Here is a 21,482-nt window from a genome sequence, read left to right on the forward strand (position 1 = left end):
GTGATGACGTGGTCCAGACTTTGCATTGCCTTAATGGGGGTTCTGAGACCCATCAAGGAGGGATGATTTGTCCAAGGAAGAATAGTGAGTGATAGAGCGAGGTTCCTGGCTTCTGTCCCTGCCCCTTTGTACTTCAGCGTCCTTAAGACAAATTGTTCCTTTAAGAAAGATGCTCTGATTCTAAACGAAGGGGTAAACAGGGCAAGACCCAAGAAACACTCAAATTGGAGACCTGTTACTGCATCTCTCGGTAGGTGCCAGGCTTACTGGTTGCGTTTGCTTTGCTGTATATTGTTAGTATACTTAGTATATGGTTGTGATGTACAATAATTTATGAAACTGTTCCTCTCCAACTTTTGATTTTAACTTTTCGGTGATTTCATCTTCTCACAATGACAATGATGCTAATGAACATTTTTGCACAGACATATTCTGTAACTGTAATTATTCATTTATAACTGAGTCTTGGAATTGACATGAGTAGGATATAAGACGTGAGCATTTTTTTAATATTTTAATCTTATTGGCATATATTTGGTTTTCAGAGTTTTGTTAGTTTCAGGTGCAGAGTAAAGTGATTCAGTTATACATACAGTCCTTCTTTTTTAAGATTCTTTCCTCATATAGATTATCACGGAATACTGCATAGAGTCCCCTCTGCTATACAGTACAGCCTCGTTGGTCATCTGTCTTACGTATGTTAGTGTGTGTGTTTACCCCAAGCTCTTGATTTATCCCTCCCATGCCATGTATCCCTTTTGGTGACATAAGTTTGTTTTTGATATCTGTAAATCTGTTCCTGTTTTATGAGTAAGTTCATTGGTATCTTTTCAAAAAATTAGATTCCACATATGAGTGATATCATATTTGTCTTTCTCTGTGTGACTTCACCTCTTATGGTCATCTCTAGGCCCATCCATGTTGCTGCAAATGGCATTATTTCATTCTTTTTATGGCTGAGTAATATTCCATTATATATATATGTACCACATCTTCTTTATCCTTTCCTCTGTCAGTGGACAATTAGATAACTTCCATGTCTTGGCTATTGTAAACAATGCTGCAGTGAACAGTGGGGTGGATGTTTAGTATATTCATTTTGACAATATTGATTCTTCCAATCCAGTAACATAGTGTAATCTTCCATCTGTGTCATAGCTGATTTCTTTCATCAGTGTCTTATAATTTTCAGAGTAGATGCCTTTTGTCTCCTTAGGTAGATTTATTCATAGGTATTTTATTGTTTTTGGTGTGATGGTAATTGGGATTGTTTCCTTAATTTCTCTTTCTGATCTTTTGTTGTTAATATATAGGAATGAGAGAGATGCCTGTGCATTTATATCCTGTGACTTTACCACATTGATTGATTAGCTCTTGTATTTTTCTGGTGACAGCTTTAGGATTTTCTATATACATTATCAGGTCATCTGTAAACAGTGTCAGTTTCACATCTTTTTTTCCAGTTTGGATTATTTTTATTTCTTTTCTCTGATTGCCATGGCTAGGACTTTCAAAACTATGTTGAATAAAAGTGGTAACAGTGGGTTTCCTTGCCTTGTTCCTATCTTAGAGGAAATGCTTTTGGCTTTTTACCATTGAGAATGATGTTAGCTATGGGTTTGTCTTATATAGCCTTTATTATGTTGAGTCAAATTCCCTGTATTCCCACTTTCTGGAGGGCTTTTATCATAAATAGGTGTTGAATTTTGTCTGAAGCTTTGTCTGTATCTATTGAGGTGATCATATGGTTTTTATTCTTCAGTTTGTTCATGTAGTGTATCACACTGATTGATTTGCAGATATTGAAGAATCCTTGCATCCCTAGGATAAATCCTGCTTGATCATGATGTATGATCCTTTTAATGTGTGGTTGCGTTTGATTTGCTAGTAATTTTACATCTATGTTCATCAGTGATATTGACTGGTAATTTTCTTTTTTTGTGTGTGGTGTATTTTGTCTGGTTTTGGTATCAGGATTATGATGGCCTCATAAAATGAGTTTGAGAGTGTTCCCTCCTCTGCAGTTTTGGAAGATTTTCAAAATGATAAGCGTTAACTCCTCTTTAAATGTTTGATAGAGTTTGCTGTGAAGCCATCTGGTCCTGAACTTTTGTTTGCTGGAAGTTTTTTAATCTGTGTTTAAGTTTCAGTACTTGTGATTGGTCTCTTCATATTTCCTATGTCTTCCTGATTCAGTCTTGAAAGGTGGTATCCTTTAAGAATCTGTCCATTTTTTTTCCTAGGTTGTTCAATTTATTGGTGTGTAGTTGCTTCTAGTAGTCTCCGTGGTCATTTGTATGTCTATGATGTCTGTTGTAACTTCTTTTTCATTTCTAATTTTATGGATTTGAGTCCTCTCCCTTTTTTTCTTGATGAGTCTGCCTAAAGGTTTATCAATTTTGTTTATCTTCTCAAAGAATCAGCGTTATGTTTCATTGATCTTTGCTACTGTTTTCTTCATTTCTATGTCATTTATTTCTGCTCCAATCTTTATGATTTCTTTCCTTCTGCTATCTTGGAATTTTGTTTGTTCCTCTTTAGTTGTATAAGAGGTACAAGGTATAAGGTTAGGTATAAGGCTATGTTGTTTATTGAAATTTTTCTTGTCTCCTGAGGTAGGATTGTATTGCTATAAACTTCCCTCTTAGAAATGGTTTTGCTGCGTCCCGATGGTTTTGGATTGTTATGTTTTCATTGTCATTTGTCTCTAGGTATTTTTTTTTTTCTTGATTTCTTCAATGATCCATTGGTTGTTTAGTAACATATTGTTTAGTCTCCATGTGTTTGTGTTTTTAAAGTTTTTCCCCCTAGTAATTGATGTCTAACTCCTAGCATTGTGGTTGGAAAAGATGTTTAATTTCAATTTTCTAAAATTTACCAAGGCTTGATTTGTGGCCCAAGATGTGATCCATCCTAGAGAATGTTTCACATGCACTTGAGAAAAAAAATGTATTCTGTTGCTTTCAGATGGAATGTTCTATAAATATCAATTAAGGCCTGTGTTTTCTTCTTGATTTTCTGTCTGGATGATCTGTCCATGTATGAGAGTAGTGTATTAAAGTCACCCATTATTAATGTGTCTATTTCTCCTTTCCTGGCTGTTAGCACTTGCCTTATATATTAAGGGACTCCTATATTGGGTGCATATAAATGTATAATTGTTATATCTTCTTGGATTGATCCCTTGATCATTATGTAGAGTCCTTCCTTGTCTCTTGTACTAGTCTTTATTTTAAAGTCTGTTTTGTCTGACATGAGTGTTGCTATTCCAGCTTTCTTTCGATTTCCATTTGCATGGAATACCTTTTTCCATTCCCTCTCTTTCAGTCTGTATAGGGCCCTAAATCTGAAGTGGGTCTCTTGGACAATATATACATAGGTTTTGTTTTTATATCCATTCAGACAATTTGTGTCTTTTGGTTAGACCATTTAATCTATTTACAGTTAAGGTGATTATCAATATGAATATTCTTATTGCCATTTTGTTAATTGTTTTGGGTATTTTTGAAGGTCTTTTTTCCTCTTCTCCTGTGATTTGATGCCTATCTTTAGTAATGTGTTTGGATTGCTTTTTCTTTATTGTGTGTATCTGCTGTAGATTTTTGGTTTGTGGCTCCCGTTAGATTTTGATATAGCAGTCTATATATGTACCAGATTGTTTTCAGTTGCTGATCTCTCAAACACATTTCTAATATCCTGTACCTGTACTCTCTTCTTCTCATGATCGCTGGTTTTTATATATATTTGTGTGTGGATGATTTCCTAACTTTATGTTTGCATTTACTGGTGAATTCCCTGTTTGTAATTTTCTTGATTCTTGTTGTGGCCTTTTCTTTCCTACCTAGAGAAGTTCCTTTAGGATTTGTGGTACTGAATTCTCTTAGCTTTTGCTTGTCTGCAGAACTTTTGATTTCTCTGTTGAATCTGAATGAGGGCCTTACTGGGCAGAGTAGTCTTGATTGTAGTGTATGTGAAACCTTGTGTGTCCTGCGAGAGTGAAATCTTTCATTTCCCCCAGTCCCAAGGAGCTCCCACACTCGAGCCAAATGCTTTGGGGTTTCTTCTTCCTGATGCCTTGCCCACAGGCTGGGGAGACTGATGCAGGGCTCAGGACACTCACTCTTGCGGGAGAACCTCTGCAATATAGTTCTTTTCCAGTTTGTAGGTCACCTGCCCAGCAGCTATGGGATTTGATCAGGTCAGGGAAGTGCCCTTCCTCTTGCTCTTATTGTGGCTGCTTCTTAGACTGTAAAATCTCTGTTTTGGTAGGCTCCAGTCTTTTCTATTGATGGTTGTCAGCAGTTAGCTGTGATATTGGTGTTTTCCCGAGAGGACCTGAGCTCAGCTCCTTCCACTCTGCCGTCTTTTCTGGGATCGAGGGACTGTCTATAGTTGGGATGCTTGCTGCCCCTTTCCTTAGCAGGTACTGGCCGTTGTCCCCTTGCTGTGGGGTTTGCGACAGCGGCCCCTGGCAGGCCCCTGGACAGCAGGTTTGGGTCTCGTCGCCTCGGCCTGCGCCCACCTCTGAGGCCCACGGTGGCGGCAGGACGGATGCCTGCTCACAGAGCTCCTGTGGGTGGCGTGCTGGTGTCCGGGAGCCCACGCGGGGAAAGCAGCCCTGCTGGTGGTCCCGCCCCCTCGTCACACACCCCCTAGTAACAGCGCCCTGACGCTGGTGGGCCCAGGCTTCTTCCAGGTACACCCTTGGTTGCCACAGCCTAGACTTTTCAGGCTCTTCTGCGCAGCCAACCGCGTTCTTCTCCCTGGGTCCGCCCCCGGAAGCCTCGTCTTCTGCACCCAGCGCCCCCCGCACGGACAGAGGAATGTCTCGGCCTGGGAGCCAGCGAGGTGCTGTGTCTCCTCGGAAGCTCCTCTTCCATCCAGTCTGACCTTCCCACTGGTGAGGAGACACCCCTGGGTGCAGGAACCTTCCCTCCTCCAGAGCTCCCTCCCTGGGGCGCAGGCCCGTTCAGATTCCTTCCTTTTCTTTCTCCTTCTGTCTTACCTGGTTACGAGGTGGTTTTCCTGTCTCTTTGGAAGTCTGAGGTCCTGTCGGCATTCAGCAGCTGTTCCGTGTGAATGGTTCTCCTTGTAGATGTGTTTGCAGTGTTTGGTGGGAGAAGGTGAGCTCCATGTCCTACTCATCCTCCATTTCAATGCCCCCTCCAGGTCTGAGTATTTTGAAGCCTCTCCATTCCTGATGCCAAATGAATACACTGTGTCTCTTTTACTCCCTTGGAGTCAGCCACTTTGGCAGTGAATAGACAATGAAGCTTGTGTAGAATTATGACATGTTATTCATCTGACACCATCAGCTAGAAAAACAGCAGCTCTGATTGAAAGAATTTTCCTAACAACTATAACTTAGGTACTAAAATATTAAAATTTAAAACTCACACATTAAAATATAAAAACTAATTTTATTGGGAAACTTTCTTAAACAGATTGTTATTTCTAGAATGCATGGTAGGGACATGCAGTCGTAATTCAGGCTCAGGTGCGGATTCCAGGTTATTACAGTCACTTGAATATATAGATAGTATACCTCAAGTGGTCCTTTTGGCTCGCTCTTTCTGTCCTAGGTTCAGCTGCAGCAGTTTCAGGCTCCAGGGCTCAGAGATGAGTGTTGTCTCTTGAATCAAGGACCCAGAGTCTATTCTCTTGCTAGTTCTGAATATGTTTCCTCGTCCTTTTTCCCCCCTTTTCTATCTACATTATGAATGTAATTTTAGCTTTTTGTGTTAAAAGACTACCTTCTTCCATGTTTTTACTATCTTCCTGTTGGCCACGGCTATGGAATGTAGGTGAGCACGCTTCCTCCCTGAAAGGAGATGTGTGTTCGTGGAGCAGCTCTATGGGCTGGCCACAGGGCAGAGTCCAGCGCCATCCCTGCCCTTGTGGAGCTCGTGGTCTGTCGGGGGGGCCAGATTATGAGCAGTCAGGTATGTTTCTGCTGTTAGTCACTCAGGTGCATCTGACTTTTCTGCAACCCCATGGACTGTATTCCGCTAGGCTCCTCTATCCATGGGGTTTCTCCAGGCAAGAATACTGGAGTGGGTTGCCGTTTCCTTCTCCAGGGGATCATCTGGAACCCAGGGATCAAACCCACATCTCCCACTTGGGAGGTGGATTCTTTACTGCTGAGCCACCAGGAAAGCCCCACTGAGGTAGAGAGCTATGTATTTAGTGACCTTTGAAGAAGAGACAGTGAAGGGAAGGTGGGGGCTCATTTGGAGAACAGTGTGAAGGTCAGAGAAAGCGTTCCCGAGGAAGAGAGGTTTACACTGAGACCTGAAGAGTGAGTAGGAACTTTCCTGGTGCAGGTGCATGGTGGTTGGGAGGAGAATGGGGAGAGCTGTGGGAAGTCTGTGTGACCTTCACCTGTGGATTAGAGCGCCTGATGGCCTCTGTCATAGTGAGGGTGGCTTTACCGTAGTTATTGCATGCTCAGAAGTGTCTGGACGTCTCTTCAGATGCGAGACTCCTGAAGTCTGACTTCTGGAGAACAAAGGTGATGCAAATTAAAGTCATACTCCTACAGTTTAAATTCCCCAATCTAACTTCTACATAAACTCCAACTTCTTGAAACCCTCTGCTCTCTCATCTCCAGCCAACTGTCCTTGCAGTGGCTGCTTTTTAGAGACAGAAGATGATAAGACAGGACGCCTGTTAGTGAACTGCCACACGTCAGACACGCATCCTCCCTTACCGTCCCAACCCCGGCAGGGCACTGGGAACCGGTTTGGGCTTGTGTGTTAGTCACTCAATTAAGTCTGACTTTGCAACCCCATGGGCTGTAGCCCGTAGCTCACCAGGCTCCTCAGTCTGTAGAATTCTCCAGGCAAGAATACTGGAGTGGGTAACCATTCCCTTCTCCAGGGGATCTTCCCAGCCCAGGGATCGAACCCGGGCCTCTGCATTGCAGGCAGATTCTTTACCAGCTGAGCCAGCAGGGAAGCCCTTAAGTTCGGGCTTAGCGAGTACTTACAGGACTTGCTAGAGTTTACTGGCTGCAAGCGCCACGGGCCAGAGTCGAACTCAGTTCCTTCTAAGTCCCAAGCCTGGCTTGTTCTGCTGCAGGGGCTGCGCCGCAGAAGAGGGAGGCGGGGGCGGCGGCTAGCAGAACCTGTCCTCAGCGCACCTGGGCGTGACCCTACCTGGTCCAGCTGGAGACATTTCGCTGTGGACCCAGAATGCCAGGGAGCCTTGGGTCTGGGACCCCTTCCCGCTCACTTTGACAAGGCAAAAAGCAGCTTTCCCCAGGGTGGGGAATAGCGGAGACTCCCAGCCCTGCCAGTCATCCTTGACTGCCCAGACAGGAGTTTCCCCTGAGCACAAAAACGTCCTGCCTTTCTGTCTGCAGCTTCCACAGCAGGAAGCCTCTCGGGGCAGGAGAGGGGCCAGAGGCTGGCCAGATGCCCCCATACCACTCCCATCTCTCACCTGCTGGCCTAGTTCACCCCCGCCTGTACTCATGGCCCTGGTTCCACCTCATGGCAAGTCCCCTGCCCCTAAACTCCCAGCCTGGTGCTCAGAATCTCATTGACAGCATAGACAGACTCCCTGCACTTTCCAAAGTGACCGTAATCAAGCGCTTACCATGTGCTTGGCCATGGGTTAGCATATCTGTGCATATTATTCCGTTTAGACTCCAGAACCGTCCAACAAGGCCCACATCTGAGACCCAGAGAGGTGGAATCACTTATACAAGGTGGTGGACCTCTGTGTAGGATTTAGGATTTCCTGACACCAAGCAAATGACAGATAGTAGCTACTGTGTTTCGAGAGCTTACTGTCTACCAAGCACAGTGCCACCTTTTCTCCCGCGTGTCATTTTATTTCATCAGCACAGCGGCCCCGCTGTAGGCACGGTCCTTTTCATCCTCACCGTATAGATGGTACAACTGAGGCTTAGACAGGTTGAGGTCACACAGCTGGTAAGTGGTGGAGCTGAGACACAAAGGCTGTGATTCCAAGTCATGCAGCCCCTGCCTCTGACCCTTGTTCTGAACGTCCGCTTGCTCTGGGCTCGCACCGTGCCCTTCCTGGGGTCCCTTTCCTGTTGCATCCTGGTCCTCCTGGACTGGGGTCCTGGAACTCCAGCCCCCGGGGGAAGCACTCCATGCCTTCTCCTGCTCTTCCTTCCTCCTACTCTCCACCTAAAACCTCCTTCTGGTCCCTGGAGCTGGGGCCTCCCCGTCACTTCAGCCAGAAGGATGTCTGTCTGCTCCCTCTAGCGTCCCCCCTCGCTTGTCTGTATAGACCCAGCTGTTCCCCTCATCTGCCTTGTGGGGTGACCTGGGCCCTGCTGGAAGACGAGACAGGATGAGTGCGGGACTGTCAAAGGAAACTCCGCCTGCCAGGCATGCCCAGCCTCCTACCCAGGCACCTGTGTGCACTGCGAGGTCGGTATTTTCTTATTGGAGCCACGAGGAGTCTAGAATACAGAGCAGATCTCCAGGGTGGTTGCTTCAACAGCTTTGCCCCACACCAACGACAAACAGCCATTATTTCTAATTGGACTCATTCTAGGTACACATGTGTAGCAGGGTATAAGGGAGGAAGGAGAAATAACCTTCAAGTGCTTGACATACCAGTGTTTTCCAAGGCGTGGTGGGCTGGAATGGTGGTGATGGTCATGTTTTGGTTGGCTGCTAAGAGACTGATTCTGGAAGATGTCTGGGGAGCTGCGGTGTGGTCCCAACTCTACAGCTCAGCTCTGCAGCCATGGCCAGGCCGGGCTTGCCTTGAGTTTTTATCTCCTGATGTTTGGATTAGATTCATGGCTAAGGACTCTCCATGTGCCTTCCTGAGTGAGGTGGTCCTTGAGCAAGAACTTGAAGGTTAATCAGGGTCAGGGGGCCAGGGGAGAGTAAAAAAATTGGTCCCAGGAGCGTGTCTCAGCACAGGATGACATGCCTAACTGATGGCATGAAGCGTAGGGTTGCCACCTGTATTTGCTCAAATCTAAGTGAAAAGCTGCTTGCTTGAGGAAGGGCATGAAACCCCAGTGGAGCTCATTGGTCTAAGGAGGCTAGTGATTCTGTAAGATAGGGGAAGACAGTCAGAAGCTTTAGATGGGAAGCAGTCGTCTCAGCTTAGCAACCTGAGTGGTCCTCTGAAAAGGAGTCAGGTTGGCATCGCATCTCTGTGCACGGCCCTCTGTACCTCTCCACTTCCCCAAGTGAACACCGGTCCTCCCAACAGCCTGCCAGGCCCTGGGTGCTCTGCCCATACCAGACCTCACCCCCCACCCCCCATCGGTGCTGTCCTCCACTTCACTCCAGCCCTCTGGACTCCTTGCCACCCTGCACACAGGTCAGGCAACCTCCTACCTTCCAGCCTTCACCACGAGCTGTTCTTTTGGCCAAGAACATTCTTCTCCATTCATCCTCATGACTCACCCCAGGTCTCTTGGCCAAGTGCTGTGTGCTCAACGTGACCCACCTTGACCACCCACCTTCCGTCACCTCTGGCCCTTCTGCACCTGTTGACCTTGGCTTCCATGTCTTCCTTCCTTCCATAACACGCATCACTTTGGCACATATTGTAAGAATGTATGGATTATTCATTGCCTGGCTATCTCTATACCTCCTGCTGTTGGAAGGAAAATTTCATGAGAGTGAGAAGGTGCATTTATTTTAGTCACTGTTCTATCCCAAATTCCCATGTCCCCTACTGCTGAGACCCTGCTATGTGATAGATACTGCTAGGCCATGAGCAGATGGGCCAGGCCCAGCCGTGTGGTCATGGGGACCTGTGGGCAGGCGCTGAGAGTCCAGGAAATTCTAATGGAGATACAACAACTAAGGCGAATCGCCAGAGCTTCTCAGAGAAGACAACGTTAAGGGTGAGACGGGGAAGTCGCAGCAGGTCTTACCTGGGTAAAAGTAGTGAGGGGAAGGCCAGGGAGAAAGATGAGAGAGAAGCGTGTTCCTGGCAGAGGGCAGAGTCTGTGCAAAGCCCAGAACAAGGGAACACAGTCAGGAAACTCTGATTCCCTGAAAATGGCCGGAGCACAGTGCAAGAGATGAAGGCGTGAGAGGTGAACCTGCAGGCATGAGCAAGGCTTCTGTAAGCCACCCTGGGGAATCTGAACTTTCTCTAGGGGGCAATGGGAGTAGTCAATGATTTTAAACACTGAACCAGCCGAGAGAATCCTAGAAGGCTTCCTGGAAGAGGGAACACATGTGCTCAACTAGGAAGATGAGTCAGACACAGTAGGCAAATGACTAAGCCAAATAGACTAATTCTTCCCCCCACTGGTTTCTGGAGTGTTAGGATTTCCCTCACCTGGGGTGTAACTTTGACTTTTTTTTTTTTTCCTGTGGGTGAATTCAACACTCATTTCAACTCGATCCTATGAAAAGAAGCAGGCCTTTCTATCCCCCTGGAATGACGATCATCTCAGCCACCACCAATGCCATTACCACATCACCACCACTGTCAACGCCATCCTTCACTGAGCACGAATTCTACACCAGGCCTTATGCAAGTGCTGTCCTTGATTTTATACTTTATCCAAAATACTTCTCCATGGCAGGACTGTTACTTCTTCTATAGTATAGATAGGCAAACTGAATCCCCCGCCCCACAAAGAAGTCACTTGCCTGCTAGCGTTTCACCAGCACACACCGCTACACCGCTAACAACACAAGGGATCAAACCCACGTCCCCTTGTCTGACCTGGTGCATTCCTCCACGTGACCCACGCTTTCTGTTTTCTCCTCCACTTACCCGCGTCTAAACAAGCTTTGGCATGCCCTGACTGCTGCATGCCCCGTGCCAGGCACAGATCTGCACAGTCCCAAGGGAGCCACAGAGGCGCCCCCCAGCATCAGGCCTTGGTCTGCTTGAGGTCACTAAGTCTCTCCATCAACACTCCGGCGACCCAGAGACTCATGGTGGTGAAGCAAGTCGCCCAGGGCCCTGCCGTGGGCGGGTGGACAGTCAGGCTCTCTGACCTTCCCTGCAGCATGCCTCCTGCTCCCCCACACCACCCACCCTCTGCTGTGACCTCCCTGTTGAGTGAGTCAGAAGCCAGCCTCAGACAGCCCTTCCGCCAGGGCCCCGTGGCATTGGCCAGGCTGCATTCCTGAGCCGCTCACACACACGCGGGTGGAGGTGTTACCCTGGGCAGCTCACCCACGGGTTGAAACCCCTGTGCTGAGCCTAGAGGGAAAAGCAAGAACCCTGGCCTTCCATCACCGACCTGGGCTTGTTGACAGAATCCCAGAGTGGGTGGCCAAGCCGTTTATGGGACAGACTAGCTGCACAGTGCTGGGAATCCCAAATGTAAACTGGCCGCCGAGGCCTTGATGCCGTGGGTGGTAGGTTTGCTTGGGAGGCCATCCGGGGGAGAAGGTGGAAAGCTGCTCGGGGAATCCGGGCATCTGGGAATCGGGCTTGGAGCCAGCTTTATCGGGATGGGACTCTTCTCTCCAGACCTCAGCTTCTTCCTCTGTGAGAGGGGACCCTGCCTCCTACCCTACCTGCCTCTTGGGGGGAATGGTGCCGGGGTTACAAATGGGGGTGTGGGTCCAAGGCACCCTGCCAGACAAGTGATTCACCTTTTCACATCTTCATTTCCTCTAAGATGTAAAACGAGGATTGTGAGAAGAGCTGCTGGGAAGGGTGAGTAACGGGGCGCCCGGCACATAATAAGAGGTAGAAGGCGAGTGACTATTAAACAGACCCCACAGCTCTCAGCCAGGATGGGGGGATGGAGAGCTACCTTCCCCCTCTTGTTCTGGCTTGCCGACAGCTCTCGGTGTCCAGGGTGGGGGCTTAAAATCCTGCAGCATCTACCCGGTTGACAGGCCGTGAGGTCCAGGGCAGGTTTGAGACAGGCTGAGGCCTCTATTTTACCATCTGTAAGCTGGGTAGCTAAAGGACAGCAGCCTCTCGAGACTGGGTGGAGCCACGTGGGAATCATCCTGCCCACGGACGGCCTCAGGCAGTACCTGCGTGTGTGTGCACGCGGCCGTGGACCAGACCTGGGCGTGTCTCTTCCAGCTCAGACCTGGGGAACCTGGGGGAGCAGGTGGGGTTGGCGAGCTCCACCTTCCCTCACGAGTTGTAGATGCCCGGTCAGTAAGGACGCCTGTGGGCAGAAGAGACCCCCCGAGGCAGGCTCTGAACGGGCAGGTCACGGAGAGGCGAGAAGAAGGGCGAGATACCGGGCTTGTCCTCCGCACCGGGACCTCCACGGGCTGGTGTGCAGGTGGCATTGCTCCACTGGTCCTCACCAGACCCCTTGTCTGACCGATGGGGAGTCCAGCTCCACGGTTACCAAGGACCTGCTGAAGGTCGAGCGGGGTGCTCCCAGGCCCCTAGCAAGGGCTCCATCAGTGCACCTGCGTTTACAAGCATGGAAGGGCACAAGGAGCATCCCTGATCGTCCCCCTGAGACCAAACCTTCTAGACTTCATTGTGTTCTGACTAAGGTCCGTTCCCTGCGGATGCAGACCCATGTCTTTAGGGGAACGCTGAAACTCCCTGGGCCGGGCCAGGAGGAAAGCGTGTGCTCACGCCACGTCCCACACAGCCAGGGTGCCCACACGGGCCTGCGAAGCTCCCTGGCATCACAGGGTCCTGCTGGCTGATAACTCTGGAGAAGCTCCTGGGACTGGGGTGGCAGAAAGGGGGACGTGCAAGACATAAGCTGTGGAGAAGGGCAGCGTTTCCTGGTCTTTTCTGCCCAGGGCCTCGCCTTCCACCTTTCTCGGGCTGAGAAGGAGTCTCAAACAGAAGGGAAGGTAGAGAGCATTAAAATCAACTCGGTGTACAGATAAGGACCCTGAAGGCAGAGAAGGGAGGTGACTTGTACGAAGTTACGCAGCACAGGAATGCAAGAGCAGAGGCTCGCTGACCGGTGCTGTCCCTGGGTATTTGTGCTTTCCTATGTCCCTCCATTCATGGGTCCCTTGAATGCCTGCCACGTGGTAGATGAAGAGGCCAGCCAGACACGAGGACTTCCCTGGTCGCCCGGTGGCTCAGACTGCACGCTCTCAATGCAGGGGGCCCGGCTACTATCCCCGGTCAGGGAACTAGATCCCACGTGTCACCACTAAACAATCTCACATACCACAGCTAAGACCCAGCACAGCCAAATAATACATATTAAAAAACAACCACCACACTGCCATAGCCCCTGCCCAGACGGCACAGACATACAGGCACAGACGTGATTCGGTCCAAGAATGGGGCAGGGATAGAAGGCTAGGGAACGGGAGGAGCGTGATGGCCCCGTCTTTGGTCAGACCAAGGAGGCAGGAGGCAGTGCTTGCGGTAAGGCCTGGCGGATGAAGACGAGCTGGCCAGGGAAGAGCAGGAGCGGGGAGGAACAGGAACAGCTGAAGACTCAAACGCAGGAAAACACCTGGCGTCTTTGAGGAAACAGGAGACAAACAAGCCGCAGAGAGTGAGGGGATGAAGGGAACCAGATGAGGTCTAAGAAGGGTGTGGAGATCAGGCAAGGCCTTGAACTCTCTCTGAGGACTTTGTGTCTTATCCTAAGAGACAGAATCTGTTGCACGTTTGCCTGGGCGAGGTACAACAGGAAGCAGGAGAGAGGAACCATATGTGAGGCTGTCCCGAAAGAACCGTGGAGCCCAGTGGGGAGAGGGACAGAGGGAACCCACGGTGCGGGAGACAGGAGCGGTCACTGGGCATCCTAACGTTTGAACGAGGGCAAGGGCAAGAGGACGGGACGGCTCCGGGGGAAACAGGCCGCTCAGGCCGGGGAGGAGGAAGGCAGGAAGGGTGTCGTACAGGCAGGCAGTACGAGCCTGCGGGAGGCCAACTCAGCATTGGGCGACCCGAGTGTCAGACCACGTGCTGGGAGGGTTTGCATCTTTCCCAACCGCCTGCATACGAACCGTCAAGGCGCAAACTTGCAAAGATGGGAACGTGCGTCTGGTTCCAGCGAGGAACCGGAACCTGTGCCATCGACGTCGGGCGTGAGTGAGATTGCCCTCCTCCGCCGTCTCTGATCACTGATGGACCTTCAGTGCTCCCTCCAGGCAGTGACTCTTCTTGCCTGTTCACGCCATGCCAGCCCTGTATTTCAGTCATTGTACGATGGTGCCTTTCAAGGTTCTGTACTGTAGGGTTAAAAATGTTTTCATTTTGTGTTTGTTTTTTATGTATTATTTGTGCAAAAAGTATTATAAACCTATTACGCGCAGTACTATATAGCTGACTGTGTTAATTGGGTACCTAGGCTAATTTTATTGGACTTAGGGTCACATTGGACTTAACAAACGTGCTCTGGGAATGGAACTCATTTGTATGGAGAGGACTTACTGTAATTTTTTTTTTTTTAATCACCGTTTTCTAGATGCACAAATTCAAGGTGATGGCAGCGAAGGGGTTTTTCCCACACTTGTTCAGCGAGTATGAGGCAAGAGAGGATACTAATCCAGGCCTCTCTGCTCACAGGGTCTCCCCACTGGACCTCAGCTGTTAGATCTGGATGTGGCTCTGCCCTCAGTCTCCCCACTTTGGAGGATTTTCTCTAGGTCTCTTTCAAGTCTAACGTTCTCTGATTCTTGGGGCAGTGAAGAAGTTGCCGAAGAACACTCTAGATGGGAACGGTATGGCCCCTGCATACGCGTGGAGGCTGGGGAGTGTCCTGGAATCAGGCATCGTGAGCAGCTGAAAGCAGCAAGGCAGCCTCTCCATGGAAGTGGTAGCTGTGGGGATGCTCACCAGGGCATCCCACACCCGTGAGCTGGAACTGAAAAGAGAAGCTAGGCGTTGCACCAGCCCTGCTGCAGTGAGTCAGAGAGAGGGCGAGGTGAACACACCCGCATTCGTATTCTACAGCTTAGACGCTGGGGGCACACGAGTGAGCAAGGCTGACACAGTCCCCACCTTGCTTACCAAGGAGGAGGCACGCCGGGCATGCAGCAGGCATTGCTCGCTGTGCTCACTTTATTGGCTAATTCATTACCCCTCGTCACCACCGCTGGAGGGGCATGCGTTCGCCTCTCCCCCTCTAGGAGGGATCACTGAGGCTCAGAGAAATTGTTACCTGTTCAGGGTCACACCTCAGTTAGGTGAGAGAGCTGGGCCTTCTACATCAATCCTCCTGTTCATTCCTACACTTTTAAATTACTGAGAAGGTGCAGGCTGGGGAGGCAAAGAGGGAAGAAAGAAAGGCACAGAGCGGGGAGAAAAAGTGTTCAGGAGAATGAGCCCACAGCCAGAGGGACAAAGATGCGCTCTGAGCCTTGTGAGCACTCGAGACCCTGCCCAGGCAGGAGGCGAATGAGGTCATTAAATCCATCTGCGCAGATGGGGGACCCTCTAGGGAAAGTTCTATGCAAATGTCATGATGCAATGAGGTGAAATCCACTCGCGTCAGCCCAGGCTGGGGCTCAAGCAGGGACCGCACTGTGCTCTTTGCAAAGACAGATCCTCTGCCGTGTGGGGAGGACGTTCACTCTGCTGGGCTCTTTCTCACAGTTTCTAGAAAGGAAGGCCAGCCCAAGGTCACAAAGCATGTGAAGGGATGGGCTGGGAAATGAAAGTTGGGCCTCTCCAATTTTGTAATCTTTACATATATCAAATTGTCACGTTGTGCACCCCTCACTTTTTCTTATGCTAAAATCTGCTCCTAGGATCCTTTGACCTAATATTCTGCAAAAAAAAAAAAATCTCTTTGTGAAATGTTCCCCACCAGGATTTCGGGTGCTCTAGAACAGGGGTCCCCAACCTCTGGGACCTAATGCCTGATGATCTGAGGTGGAGCTGATGTAATAATAATGGAAATAAAGGGCACATTAAGTGTAATGCGCTTGAATCATCCCCAAACCATCCCCCGGCCCCTGGTCCATGGAAAAACTGTCTTCAACGAAACCGGTCCCTGATCCCAGAAAGGCTGGGGACCGCTGTCCTAGAAGGTGGTCTGAGCTTGCCGGAAAAAGCTTTTGTTATTTTCATCATCCCCAAATCAAAATTACCAATATGTGCAGAGAGTTAGGTTTTCCTAAAAGACATCATTGCATCTTTTATATCAGTGGATCCCCTCAACAGTCCTAGAAGCTAGATATTCCATTGTGCAAGTCTATTAACCAACACTCATGTGGTACATGACAACTTTTCGCCCATGATTTCATTCAGCCCTCAGAGTCCACAATGCAAGGCAGGTCTTATTCCACTGATTTCACAGCTAGGAGGAACCTGAGGCTCGAGGAGACGTGGCTTGCCTTACTTTAAAATACTGGATTTGTCACTTACTCATTTGGGCTTCCCTGGTTGCTCAGTGATAAAGAATCTGCCTGCCAATGCAAGAGCCACAAGAGACGTTGGTTTGACCTCTGGGTTGGGAAGATCCCCTGGAGAAGGAAATGGCAACCCACTCCAGTATTCCTACCTGGGAAATCCCATGAACAGTGGAGTCTGGTGGGCTACAGTCCATAGGCTTGCAAAAAAGTTGGAGACGGCTGAAGCAGCTAAACACTACCACCACCACTTTGGGCAAATGCCTGCCCCTTTTTGAGCCTCAGTTTCTCCACCTGTAAAAGGGCGGTTGCTTTAGTGCCTATCTTACAGAGTTGGACTTCCCTGGTGGCTCAGGCAGTAAAGCGTCTGCCTACAATGCGGGAGACCTGGGTTCAATCCCTGGTCGGGAAGATCTCCTGGAGAAGGAAATGGCAACCCACTCCAGTACTCTTGCCTGGAGAATCCCATGGATGGAGGAGTCTGATATATAGCCCATGGGGTCGCAAAGAGTCGGACACAACTCAGAGACTTCACTTTCACTTTACAGAGTTGTTGAAGAATTCAGCTCTTTCCTGGTTGTAAAGCATTGAGCACATTGCCTGACCTGTAATACATGCCCCTGAAGATGGAAACAGCTATGATAATGACCATGGTGATCCTAATAAAAGTTATCATAAGGCTAGCAAGAAGCAGAATCATGACTTCAGCTTGACTCTGCTGCCCCCAACATCCAGTGATGAACCCTCTGCCCTGCACTGCTTCTCTAGAAATTTCTGTTTCAGCCCCAAGCACCTGGCTCACCTCTCCTGCCTTTCTCTCTGCAGGTCACACCCTTCCCCATGTCTTGTGACCTACAGGGTGACTGTGCTTGCCGGGACCCCCAGGCCCAAGAACACAGCCGGAAAGACCTCCGAGGATACAGCCACGGCTAAGGAAGGACAAGGAGCTGTCAAAGAATTCCCAGCGCCAGGACCCGCCTCCCTTTGGTATTGATTTCACAGTCAGCTGCTCAACGGAATGGCCTCTCCACACCAGGGATCCTTAGCACCCAACCGGTCTGCCTTTAATTTCACCCAGGAAGGACGCGTAGAGTGGGCGTGTGAACCAAGTCTCGCCATGTTGAATGATGGAATGGAATCCCATCTCAAAGTCTTAGAAAGATTGCACTTAGAGCGTGCAGTACCTGAGCCTCCTAAAATTCTAACCATTTGTCACATGACCACAGCGAGAAACATATTCTGTATCTAGGAGTGTGCCCATCTGTGGTTAGTACGCATGCATGCATACGCACCCATGCAAACATCCGTGGGAGGGCAGTTTTGGAGACTGAGCAGAGAGAGACTGGGACAGACTCAATCCTTCCTCTCCCAGGCTCTTAACCAACACTGTCCTTGGGAGAAAGAGAGTTACAGAAACTGCTAAGACCAAGTGTTAAATGCCAAGGTAGCTCACACCCTGAGGCTTATAGAATGCGTAAGGTGTGCCTGAGTGTGCAGTCCTTTGGGATTGGAAGTGAAATGGTCTCTGATCACCTCCCTTCTAGGGAAGTAGGACCCGAGGAAGAGGTAAAGAATCCAAGGTATGCGAAGCCCCCAGGGTTCGAGGCCAAGCTGGAAATGGCTTAGGATTGCAATGTCAAGGTATTATAACTGCCCCCGGCTTGAGGCCATAATATCCCTCACATCCCCCACGTCTTGCCTTGGGACCACACTTGCTGCTACTTTTCCAGCTGCTCTATCCTATACATTGAGGACCCCAAGGTGGTAGGACTAGGTTAGGAAAAACCCCCACACAACCAAACAGTCTGCCTTAAAAGTGACCCACATTTCCCCACCACTCCTCACATCTTAGTCCTTCTGCAAGGCAAAACCCCTCATTGGCCCACGTGGTGAGAAGTGAAGGCCCCCCTGGGTGGGCTTCTCATCCTGGAAGGGAACTGAGGGGCTTCAGATGCTGGAACCCTCACCGAGAGTCCAGAATGTCTAAGCCAGTGTTAGATTTTATAAGCAAGAGGAACAGTGTTACATTTCTATGATGTCAGAACCCTCTAGAAACTGTTGGGATGGCAGGGACTCTTGGGTTAGCATCCTTATCCAAGTCTTCCTGCCCCTCCAAGGCGAGAGCAGGCTTTGGGTCTGAGGACCTCATTGTGCCCTGAGTAGCAATAGTTCTGGAGCAGAGAAGCGTCTCAGATGGGATCCACACCTGGACTGTGTTCTAGAGGGGCCTTCAGGGGATAGCCCAAGGGTTCCCAGCCTCGGTCCCCACCCACCCAGCATGGTCATCATGCCTTCCACAGAGCCTTCAGCTCCCATACTCCCGTCCACCTCTGTCCTAGGGTGGCCCTTGCCTCTCTCCCATGTCCAGCCTCCAAAAGTTAAGAGGAAATTAGCCAGATGCTCACAGAAGCCCCCACCTCTTTGGGGTCCTTTTTGTTCAGCCAGTTAACCTGTCCACTCCTTTTGAATTAGTAAGGGAGGTGAGGAATACAGAATGAGGTGGAAAGAAGGCTGACATTTACCCTGATCTCTGAAACTGAGAAAGCGAGGTGATGGGAGGGTCTAAGGCAGAGATATTGCATAAATATTGCCCCCAATCATCTCAAGTCTAGTGAAGACAACCAACCAAAAAGCCAATAGCATAGACATGGAAGGTACCAAGCATGTGGCCGACTCTCCTCATTCCTGCATCCAGGACAGTCGCTGTTCATCAGCTAGAGCCTTTTTTTTTTTCTTTTCCAACGGGGACCAAAAATAACTTCAGAAACCTTCCTACTGTTCTCTCTCCCAGCAGCAGCTAACTGCTGACCGAGAACACTTGAGAAGACGTCTGCTGGCCATCTGTGGTCTGTTACATTAATAACTATATCAAGGTGCTTTTCGTACAGATGCCCACAAATAAGGACGCAGTGCTTAGATAGTTGTGTGTGGCTTCTGCCATGTTACAATCTCCGAGATTGGGTTCCAGGCATGCCATTGTTAAGGCCTGACTCAAATCCATTATGTTTCCTTCTTACAAACTTGTATCTCATTTATACTGAGGGCATGCTTTTTTTTTTTTCCCTTTAATTACCAGGGCCAATCTTTGGCAAAAGAATAATAATTGTATAAGCATCGATTCCATTTTGTACCCCTCTCCAGTATCTTAGAACTCTTGCCAACTCTTCAAGTCCCCTCATGCCCTTGCTGAGTTATCAACCTGAGCGGTGCTAGATAGGAAGGAACAAATGAGGTAAGATGTTAATAGAGGTGGCTCTCCCAGCTGCTTTTTTTTTTAACATCAGTAAGTGGCGCAAAGAGCCCGGGAGACCTGAAGACAACATTGCTGACAGTGGGGTGGCAGGAACCACAGCAGAACCTCACCAGCTTCCTCTCAGCCCACTCTCACGCTCTTTCCTCCCCCACTCACACACATTCCGCAGCCGACTTCTGCCTTCAGAGTCTCAGACTGATCAAGCCCTTCTCAGCCAAGTGTCTCCCAGTCTCCTCACCATTGTTCAAACCTGCTACTCACAAAGTCCTATTTGCCAGGGATATTAGGTGGGAGAGGCTGCCTGGTGGGTGGGCACCTTCACATGCAAGGTGTCACTGATAGGTCCTTCTCCTACCTTAGTGGAGGACGGTCAGCTCCATGAATGCAGTGCACTGAGACTCGGCTTCATTTTCTTTCTGGGAATAAACTCATTCTCTGACCCCTTTGTCAACTTCAGTTTAGGACGGCGGAGCACTCACAGGAGGAAGCTCTGCCGCACCATTGTCTATCAGCAGCTCAGAGGTCCTAAAGCACTTGGGGGTTCTGAAGATGGATTAGCTTCTTCAGAACTTTCTTCAGAACATGGAGGTTCTGAAGAAGGATTCGCCTGTTAACAGCAAGAAAGAAAAGATCAGGTGGACAGGTCGCCAAGCCTTCTCTTAGGAAGACTTTCCGAGCCACAGCCCTGCTGGCTGCCAGAGGACCTGTGTTATCCCCTAGATTCTGTGCCAACCACCTTTTAAGGGAGGACAACCCTTGGGAAGTCCATTCTGGAGGCTGCATGGGGGGTGTTATGAAAGGGGGAGATGAGTGGTTGTAACTAGTAGGGCTCTGAGGATGGAGGGTATCAGCTGCTTCTCCTGGCTTCAGCATGTTGAGTCACTGCCTAGACAGTGATCTTGGTCTTTTTCCCACCTTGGCCAATGCTTCGATGCTATTTGTTGACAATAATTCTTTGAGAGAGATTCTGGCTACCTCCCTTCCAGGTTTGGTTTAACTTGGTTCTGTCAGTTTGTTATAGGTCTTACCTGTGTTAAGAAAGGAAAGAAAGAGAGGAAGAAAAAGAGGAGAAAAGAGGGAAGGAAGAAAGGAAACCATAAATTCAAGTTAACAGATTTGAGGTTTTTGTGTTGTTGTTGTTGTTTTTTTTTCTCCTCAAACTACTTCAAAGTAGGGAAAATATAAAAGAAGAGCTGGATGGTGACAAAGCTGTACAGATAGAGATTAATAGAAGACAAAGAGATTAAAAAGTAAAGCATGATTAAAAATAAGAATTTTAAGAAAACCTATTTTTGTGCTTCCTGAAGAACATTCTTTATTCTACAGACTGAGTAGGTAGACACAGTCTAAAGATTTCCCTAGCAGGAGTAGAGTGGGGTTTTATAGCGCTGTCTGTTCTTTTCTGTACATTGTGGTAGGTTCAGGAAATAAGGCATCTTTCCCCTTAATATGTAGTTGATATTGTTGGGGAGGGGGTGCATTTTGTCTATTTGTTTGGTTGTCAATCAGTAACAGTAGGGAGTGGGGAGGGCTTGAAATTGTTTTTTTTTTTTCTTTTTCCTAATATTAAGGGGACATACTGTGTTGCGCTTTTCACATTATGAAATGTTTGTATTTACCGTTAGAGCACTGGGCTTTCTAAAGTCTGCACTTAGAATCACGCTGCACAGTCCACTTTCCTAAGAAGCTGCTACATGACCAGACAGGTAATTCCCATGGTTTTCGAGAAACAGAAGAAACCAAGCAAATAACAGACATAAAACTAAACAGCAAAAGAATCAAAGCCTATTCTTGGCAATTTGCTCACGTTTTGCCAAATTCCTCCCAACTGTTTGATCTTGAAGAGCAATGTGTCATAGCCAAGAGAGGAATTATGTCCCTCGAGTGAGAACACAGAATTCTTGACTCCAGGCAGCAGTTTGCTCCATGATCTTAAACAAGTCATGATATTGCCTCTCCAATTTGCCTCAGTTTCTCCAGCTGCAAAATGGGGATAATAC

At 48.6% G+C, this 21,482-nt stretch overlaps 1 protein-coding gene across 1 annotated transcript in view; it reads left to right on the forward strand.

The window, feature by feature from the left end:
• The window catches only part of PAPPA (pappalysin 1), a 253,157-nt gene extending 235,708 nt beyond the window's left edge, over positions 1 to 17,449 (forward strand). The window contains exon 22 of the mRNA XM_043453579.1: positions 17,055 to 17,449. Within this exon, the coding sequence (XP_043309514.1) occupies positions 17,055 to 17,162 (108 nt within the window). The 3' untranslated portion in view covers positions 17,163 to 17,449. The remainder of the gene's footprint in view (positions 1 to 17,054) is intronic.
• The last annotated feature ends 4,033 nt before the right edge of the window (positions 17,450 to 21,482 follow it).

This window comes from Cervus canadensis, chromosome 30, assembly GCF_019320065.1.
Source record: "Cervus canadensis isolate Bull #8, Minnesota chromosome 30, ASM1932006v1, whole genome shotgun sequence".
NCBI classification, from domain to species: Eukaryota; Metazoa; Chordata; class Mammalia; order Artiodactyla; family Cervidae; genus Cervus; species Cervus canadensis.